Source organism: Polistes fuscatus, unplaced genomic scaffold (assembly GCF_010416935.1).
Source record: "Polistes fuscatus isolate 324 unplaced genomic scaffold, CU_Pfus_HIC Scaffold9, whole genome shotgun sequence".
NCBI lineage: Eukaryota > Metazoa > Arthropoda > Insecta > Hymenoptera > Vespidae > Polistes > Polistes fuscatus.
Window position 1 is genome coordinate 3,604,459 of NW_025113173.1, and position 8,044 is coordinate 3,612,502.

At 25.5% G+C, this 8,044-nt stretch overlaps 1 protein-coding gene across 1 annotated transcript in view; it reads left to right on the top strand.

Annotated features, from left to right (window-relative positions):
- Positions 1-8,044, top strand: part of LOC122525598 (neurotrimin-like) — a gene marked incomplete in the record, with an annotated part of 207,429 nt that overhangs the window by 180,491 nt on the left and 18,894 nt on the right. Inside the window, 1 exon segment of the mRNA XM_043648515.1 lies at positions 6,223-6,326. Within this exon segment, the coding sequence (XP_043504450.1) occupies positions 6,223-6,326 (104 nt within the window).

An 8,044-nucleotide genomic window follows, 5' to 3' on the forward strand; every position in this document is an offset into this window, starting at 1 on the left:
TATTAAAATAAATATTCTATTTATAGTATATTTTCCATTCGTTAAACATTATTTATTTATTATTCCTGTATTCTTTTTATTTCTTTTTTACACTAGAATACAAATTTATATTTGTTTGTTTATATTCGAGACAAAAATTATTTTTTAAATATTTAAAAATACGACGAAATAAATTTTCATGTAGAGAAATGACTATCGGGTTTCTTAATGAAAAATTTTCAATGAATCTATCAACACGTTTACTGTCGCGTGTAATATTATTTTCTGTACACGTTGAAACTGATTTTCTTACGTCGAATGATACTTTATTTTTATTCATTATTTAAAATGTAATCAAAATATAAATAGTAACATTGTAGATTGGTTATTAAAATATTTTTCAACGATCATTCTTACAAACAACGTTTGTTTCTTTTGATTTAATAAATCGATACATGAAAAACCATGAATGGAAAATATTATTAAAATAAATATTCTATTTATAGTATATTTTCTCACAAGTATACAATTTTATAGGTATTTTCTATTCGTTAAACATTATTTATTTATTATTCCTATATTATTCTTTTTTTTTTTTGCATTAGAAAACAAATTTATATTTGTTTGTTTATATTAGAGGCAAAAATTTTTTTTTAAATATTTAAAAATACTACGAAATAAATTTGCAAGTAGAGAAACGGAAAGGTATATGTAAATTTCGCAGGTATATTAAATCTCATAGCGTGTAACGTTTTAGATACACATGGCGTGGTAATGACACTTATGTTAGTCAAGTGTAGCTTGGTGGAAAACGTGTTAAATAAATTCGGCACGGTATTTCTTTTTATATTAATGTATAATACCACCTTTCTTTTTATATATAATAATAATAATAATAATAATGTGAGCTTTTTTCTGTCGTACAACGTCCTGGAAATTTTTAATACTTTCAAAAGCGAAATAAGAAATATTTAAGAGAAAAAAAAGAAGAATACTTTAAAAAAGAAATAAGAAAAAAGTAAACAAATGAGGAAAAATCTCGCGTTAAGATTTGATCGCGTTTAAAATAAAAAAAAATATAAAAACAGATTAAGATAAATTATTTTTAATTTTTATGAGCTCCGTGGCATAGGAGAAATTCTGCTTTAAATTTCATTTAAATAATATTTGAATAAAATTATCTTTAATGAAAAGCTTTAAAAGAAATTATTTCCGGAAGCATTTATTTTTACATGAAAAAAATTAATAATAATATATTCTATAAATAACAAAATAGATAAGTTAATAAAAAATTAACACAGTAGATGATTAAAAATGAAATTAATTAGTCTTCAAATGACTGTAACCTCGACTAATTACAATATTAATATAAATAGAAAATTTAGATTTGAAATAAAAGTTATTTTTTGTATTTCGCAATTTTTTTTTTTAGAACTCGTAACCGTAAATAATGTAAGACGAGTATAGAAATGAAATAAATTGTTCTATTATACGTCTGATATTATTCTTAATGTTTTTCCATTTCAATAGATTTTCTTTTCTATTATCAGAAAGAGTTCAATATCTCTAGTCGTACTACTTGCTTGCTAACTTTTTTTCTCGTTCGTACTACTTGCCCGAGCTCGTGTATTTTTGTTGTTCCGTTCGTACTACTTTCCTCCTGCATTTTTTATTCGTCCTACGTTTCTATATTCGCGGTATAGTTTTTCTTTTTTTTTTTTCTTTCATATTTCCCTATTCTAAAGTGTAGAAAAAAATCCATCGTCATTCGTTATAATGTTTTTGCTATAAATATGAATATAAAAAGAATGGAAATAAAAAAAATAAAAGGATCCCCTTAGACTTTCATTATTTTATAAAAAAAAAAACCCTTCGTACGATTTAACGAAGAAAAATTCGTCGTCTTCCATTAGAGTCCGATGCCAGAACAAATGTAATAAATATTCTTAGATTTCCATTACTATATTTTCCTGTTCTATACCACTGCCCAACAAATCAGTGAATTTTTTATTTTAGTATTTTTATCTCCAAGTACAATGGAAAAGGAAAAAATATTCACCGAGTTTTATAAATTTTTTCAACGTGACACTTTTAAGAAAAATGATGAATTTTGCGAACCTAAAAATCGTGTCGAATAAAAACAACGATCGAATAACATTTTTAAAGATCAAAATTGTGTAACATTTAACATTTTGTCTTTGATAGTATGACAAACGAGAACAATATTATTTTCCCACTATTTTAGGCCTTTTAGTTTATTTGAGAATAAAATTATTCATAACGTTATTACTGTAGTTTAACTGTACTAACTACTTCAAAGAAGTTGTATCTATTAACGAAACTATTAAGAACAATCGCTTTACACGAGTCAGTCATAGGAACATACAAAGTTTTCGATGCAAACGTTACATACTTTAGACACCTAGGTAAAGAAAATACATAACTGTTGTATCACACGAAGCCGAATTTATATTCATCAAGGAACAACTATGCTATATCATTCATACTTAAATACAAACGTAGATTACGAGTTAAACTTTTGAGTAAAGGTAATTGTAAATGATTTTCAAATCTTACGAAAATGTAGAAATATTATTAAAAATAATTAATCAATATTCACATGTGTGGATAATCAATTATTTTGTAAAAACGTTTACAAAAAAGTAATCCTAAGATAAACATTAAATATTAGAGTATTTAAAAAATGAAAAAATACGTGTTTGGTGATATAAATTATATAAAAAAGATTAAAATTGTTTTCTGTATAAGAAAAAACGAAATATTATTTAATACGATTTTCAATACAGAAAGTAATCCTAAGATAAACATTAAATATTAGAGTATTTAAAAAATGAAAAAATACGTGTTCAATGATATAAATTATATAAAAAAGATTAAAATTGTTTTTTGTATAAGAAAAAACGAAATATTATTTAATACGATTTTCAATAATTTAGATAGTTTAACCGTTCTTCTACAGAATGTTGAATTAGTCTAAATCGTTGGGTTATACTAACTTCGGATAACGATTCGAAATAGAGAAAATATTGAAGTACATATTGTTAGTGATACGTTATACGCATAAGCAGGACAGAGTGAAGAACATCCAACAGATTCGCTTTAATCAAAGCTTGTTAATCAGTTTGATAACGACTTTCGTGCGACGTGCTTATGAATTTCGACGGGCACGAACTGACTGGGTCTCATTATCATTAATGCATTGTACGTAGGTATTATATAGAAGTTGTTGAGCGAACAGAAAATTAATTATTCATCCAGGATTCTCGAGGATGTTTATTTAATATAACGCAGACAGGCGAATAAAACTCGTGGCCAGTTGGGGGTACCGTTTAAATGCTTGACATTGTTCGAAATGGGACGAGATGAAATGATCGTACACCTATGAACGCGTTCAATTTCGATTAACAATTCGTATTTCATTTATTTTTCCTATGATACAACATAGATGGATTTATTTCGTTATACTTGAATGAGATACTCGGAGAAAATAGCAAATTTATTTGTACGAACAAAATTTAACATTCGTAAATATATATTATATATATATGTATATGATTTCATTGTAATTTATATTAAAAGGAAACAAGAAATCTCCTATTTGAAAATTTCAATTTCAAATGGCTTATGGTTGATTAATTACGGCTGCATTATAATCTGGTGTGATCACAGCACGGTGAAATGTGTTATCTTCACAATCTTTATGAGTAATACGCATCTACCAGATATCAACGTGTACGTCGTGTTTCTATATAAAACGCGCTTTTATCGTTAAATATAACTATCTAGATTTCCTCTGCGTACAATTCATTAATTAAAATATGAAAATTTAATTAAAGTAACCAAAGAGAAACGTCGTGGATATCGAAAATGAACCGTATATATATATAGATATAGAAATAAATTTTTTAAACGACATATTGTTCTTAAATCGATTAACATATTTTAAATCAAGAATATTATTTTATTAATAATATTTCTGACTATATATATACTTTTGTTGAAAATGAAGTGTATATATATATATATATATGAGCCGTTTATTTTGAAAGTGGCCTAACCCCATTTTTCATTTTTTTCCGGTTACCCACGGTAACATGTACAGCTTCAAATTATCTATCAATAAAGCATTTAAGATTTTTTATATTCCGAGTAAATACGCTAATTCTGGACACATAAGTTTTCAGAGTTAGTTGAATCACTGAACCGTTTATTTTGAAAGTGGCCTAATTCCATTAGGAGTAGAGATTTTGGTGTGGTAGAAATGGCATTAAAAAAAAATAATTTACTGTTTGTCCCCCGAGAGTATTACAATATTATCAAAAAGTGTCGGAAAGGTAATAACTTTATTGTACATGAAATGAGACAAGAAGATTTTGTATCAACAAAATTATTAGAAGACGCAATTTTTAAAAGGGTAAGAATTCTAACGGAGAACCTAAAACTGGTTAAAAATATGTTGGATGCGTTTTGTCAAAAATGAATAAGATTTTCTATAAGACATCAATGAATGAGAACGAAAATTTGAAAGTCCTGAATTTAATACCACGTCGGGGTAGACCAAGAAAGTTCGAAAATATTGTATTGACACCACTGTATAAAAAATAAGACAAATTACAACCTAAAAATTAAGGACATAATTGACTTATTACGATATATACCACCGGAACATCATGATTTCTTTAAATCCCTTTCACATACACAAAATGTAGATGAGTAGAAAATTGTTTTGTAATTTATGTTTGTAAAAAATATTTTGAATCGCATAATTTATGTTTTTAAAGTGTTACAAAGGTATGTAAAATAAAAAAGTATTGTTTTTTCGCAATTTGAAGCATCTTAAATTATGTTGAATGGACTTTGGTTCCTTCAAATTTTATAACGAATCTGGTTGTTAATTTTGAAAGTGACCTAACTCCATTCTTGGTAAGAAAACGCATATTATTCACTTAATAATTGCCATTATTTTAATAGGAACTGTAAATTTAACATTTCTAGATACACTTAAGCAACATAACTCATTGTTATTCTTTACGTATATTTTTAATTGCATTGAAACGCAAACCTTTAAATATCTCAATTTAAGGTTATATGGAGTTAGGCCACTTTCAAAATAAAACACGGCTCAAATATATATAATATATATATATAAATAGAAATAAATTTTTTAAACGACATATTGTTCTTAAATCGATTAACATATTTTAAATCAAGAATATTATTTTATTAATAATATTTCTGACTGTATATATATATACTGTTATCGTTCCAATTCGAACTTGATATTTTTTTCATCTGACTTATTCGAGTTTATATATCATACAAATGTATGAAAATGATTAATCTTCCTTTTAAATCCACTCGCGATTACATTTCGATCTAATTGTTTCGTTGAAAAGAAAATTCTCTACCTGTGTCATGCTACCTACCATTAAAATCTTAAAAAATGGAACACGCGGAACGTTAGAAACGGCAATTAACGAGCTGAACTGTTTATGTAATAAAGCACGGAGGACTTAATTAACGTTACTCTGTAATCGAACTACTACCACTGGCTTGCTCCTACTCTTTAAAATGGAAATAAAAATAACTGAAGCTTTTCACAAAGCCTAGCGTTGGTTGTTCTCTTCCAACAGAACTTCTTCTACCTTTCCCTTCCCTTCCCTTCCCTTCCCTTCCCTTTTCCTTCCCTTTTTTTTAACCTCGGCAAACCATCTTATCCAACGAATTTCTTTTCTTCTTCTTCTTCTTCTTCTCTTTCTATCTATCTATCTTTCTCTTTAATTTTTCCTTTCTTTTCTTATTCCCACTTTTTTCTCGCATCTATAAATAATTCAAGATGCTTGATGCGTAATAAAGACATTAGAGAATCTAAAAGTCCCTAAGGGTGTACCTCATGGTTCAACTTTCCGAAACTCATTATACCGTACAGCACATAATGATTCAAAAGTACGTTTAGTGTTCTCTCTCTCTCTTTCTCTCTCTCTCCTTCTATTTTCTTCAATCTCAATCTCGAGGATTCGAGATAATGATAACGAACACTCTTCCTTTTTCGGTTTTTCTTCTTAGGAAAAAATTTTGTACAAATAAACTTACGTGAAAATTGTTTCTTTGATTACAAATTAACTAATATTTTAATATTTATATTTTATATTTTTTATTTATTTTTATTTAATATTTTTGTTATTGTTTTTCTATTTAATTTCTTTGTTTCTTCTATTTCAGATCACAAGTTTCCAAAGTTTGCTGAGGAAATACAAAATGTGACTGTCAGCGTCGGACGCGATGCACTCTTGGCATGCGTCGTTGATAATCTTCAAAATTTTAAAGTAAGTTGATCATTCATTTTATATCGATGTTATGTAAATTAAAAAATAAGAGATATACAAATTTAAAGACTAATATTTCTAAGGAAGGAGTAAAATATGTTTCTTCGTATTTCAATGGAATATTTAAAACAAGTTTCCTCTTCATATTTTGCATAGTTTTTTTCAAATGATTTTAAACTGTTTTCTTTGGGTTGTTGTTTACTTTCTTACCAATATTAAACGTTCCGATCTGGCACAATTTTTTCCATCACTTTAGTTTCGACTTTTCCTACGATTCGTCGATCAGAACTTGATGCATCTTTGATATCTAAATTTCTAGATTGAAAACACTCAAATCAATTTTTTGCCAAGTGTACCGATAATTTATCACGTATATAAACATCACACACACACATACACAGACACAGACACAGACACACACCAATTTTATTTTTACTAATCTGATCGTGAATCGAACATTTTCCATATTTATTTTTAATTTTAATTTGTAATAAAATATCAAAATGTATTTGAAATATCTTCATTCAAGAAGTAATAACTTTTGACTCGATGAACAAATATCACAATTGTTTTATAATATTTCAGTTTTTAAACGCATAAAAAATGTATCGCCAGATCAATCAGATTAAACATCTGTCAGAAAAATACGAGGAAAATGTTTACTCCACCAGATAAATAAATGTATAAGTAAAATATCAAACATATTTAAATGAAATAAATATCTAACAATAAGAGTAAAAAATATTCAAACGAATATAAAGTAAGAATAAAGGTATATATATATAAATAGGAATATAAAAATAAAAAAAAATAAAATAAAAGAAATATTCAAGCACAATAATACTATGTTAAATAAATGTATAGAAATAAAATCTAAAAAAAAAAACATATAAGTTAAAATTCATAATAGATTGAAGAACCTAATAGAGAAGGAAGATTCAACATATTTGTATGACTAATATGATAAAATAATTAAAAATTTAACATAAGAGTAAAAATAATTAAAGCAAATATAAAGTAAGAATAAAGGTATATAAAATAAAATAAAATAAAATAAACTGAAATAAAAGAAATATTCAAGCTCAATAAAACTATGTTAAATGAATGTATAGAAATAAAATGTAAAAAAAAAAATATAAGTTAAAATTCATAATAGATTGAAGAACCTAATAGAGAAGGAAGATTCAACATATTTGTATGACTAATAAGATAAAATAATTAATAAATATCTAACAATAAGAGTAAAAAATATTAAAACGAATATAAAGTAAGAATAAAGGTATATAAAATAAAATAAAATAAAATAAATGAAATAAAAGAAATATTTCAAGCGCAATAATACTATGTTAAATGAATGTATAGAAATAAAATGTAAAAAAAAAAATATAAGTAAAAATTCATAATAGATTGAAGAACCTAATAGAGAAGGTAGATCAACATATTTGTATGACTAATAAGATAAAATAATTAATAAATCGCTAACAATAAGAGTTAAAAATATTTAAACGAATATAAAGTAAGAATAAAGGTATATAAAAATAAAATAAATAAATAAAATGAAATACAGAAATTTCAAGCAACATAATACTATGTTAAATAAATGTATAGAAATAAAATGTAAAAAAAAAAAATATAAGTTAAAATTCATAATAGATTGAAGAATCTAATAGAGAAGGAAGATTCAACATATTTGTATGACTAATAAGATAAAATAATTA